General features: G+C 59.8%; 1 protein-coding gene across 1 annotated transcript in view; it reads right to left on the bottom strand.

Moving 5' to 3' along the window:
* Positions 1–988: 988 nt before the first annotated feature.
* LOC104463034 (synaptotagmin-2-like) overlaps positions 989–1399 on the bottom strand; it is a 5159-nt gene continuing 4748 nt past the window's right edge. Inside the window, 2 exon segments of the mRNA XM_010075210.1 lie at positions 989–1089; positions 1092–1191. Of these exon segments, the coding sequence (XP_010073512.1) occupies positions 989–1089; positions 1092–1191 (201 nt within the window).

Here is a 1399-nt window from a genome sequence, read left to right on the forward strand (position 1 = left end):
GGCTGTTCTGGGGTGCCCATGGAAGGGCTGAGCCCTGAGGACATGTGATGGCCTTTGTGGAGGCACCTGGCACTGCTCTGGGGGGCTGCCCCCCTCCCATTTGGAGACCTCTCAGCGTAAACTGCCTTGGGGAAGCATCTGGATCTACAGGTTTCAGCCAAACCTGGTGGGACACATGTGCTGATCACCCAGAGCTGTCCCTGCCTGGCTCTGGGGACACAATGGTCACTTGACAGAGGTGGTGGTGGTCTGCACAGCACCACCGATGTGTTGCATGCACATCCCACCACGTGTCTTCTCAAAGCAGACCCCTGGGGCTCCCCACACCCAGACCCTCACGGCTCCAGCTGCAACGCCGAGGGCACGGCACCCCACCACCACAGCGGCCGCAGCGGGGCCCTCTGGTCCCTGCAAACCCCTTCCCAGAAGAAGCCAAACCTGGAGCCGGGGGCACTTGCCATCCTCAGCCCAAACCCACCGCTCTCGCCCTTCAGGGCAGAGGGAGGTAGTGTGGGAGCAGGAGGCACCCAGGTCTCCTGCAGAGCATCTTCTCCATCCTTTCCATGGCCACACAGCTGCTCATACCCCGGAGAAGCACAGCGGGTCTGGTCATCTTGCCTTACCAGCCTGCGGTGTCACCTCTGTGCAACGATTGATGGTTCCCCACATGAAGCCAAGGGAAGGATGGCAGCAGCGATGAGGCCACCGGGGAAGGTCCCAGCTTTGCACCGGGAAGGGATGGCGGGCGGAGGCGATGGGACATGCAGCAGAAGGGAGCGATGCTGAAGAACAAAAAGAACCATCCGTGTCTTTAACCTCTTCCCCTGGAAGCTCTTGGGACTGTCTGGAAACCCTCCCACAGCCATCAAAGGGTATTTCAGCTTAGAACAAAAAATAACAAAACCGAAGGTTGCGTAACTGAGGTATCAGTAGCTCTGGGTCGCTTCGACTGTCCGTGGAGCCGGGCCGCGCTGGCCGGCAGATCTTCCTATTTGTTTTTCCCGAGAGCTGCATCTACTTCTTCCTCTGGCTTCAGCGAGTGCCACTGGGCGATGGGCCGCCGGGGGTTGGCCAGCATGTCGGACCAAAAAAAAACGTGCCGGTGGAATTGCAGCCCGTGAAGATCTTGCCGATGGCTTCGTTCTTCCCCAGCTTGTCATAGTCCAGCACCGTGATGACCACTTGCACTTTCTAAAGGAGGAAACCTTCTTCAGAGGGGCAGAAAGGCACAGTGGCCATGAATGCTGCTCCACAGCCTCCACGCTGTCCCCAGCCCCAGGGTGGCTCAGCACGGTGACCCAGGGATCCCCCAAGGCTGAGCCCCATCATGGCCCATTTTGGGGCAGAGTCCCCTCCGTGCCCATAGCTTCCTCCACTTCCCTCCCAGAGGAGCCCAGCA

This window comes from Pterocles gutturalis, unplaced genomic scaffold (assembly GCF_000699245.1).
Source record: "Pterocles gutturalis isolate BGI_N339 unplaced genomic scaffold, ASM69924v1 scaffold36896, whole genome shotgun sequence".
Lineage (NCBI taxonomy): Eukaryota > Metazoa > Chordata > Aves > Pterocliformes > Pteroclidae > Pterocles > Pterocles gutturalis.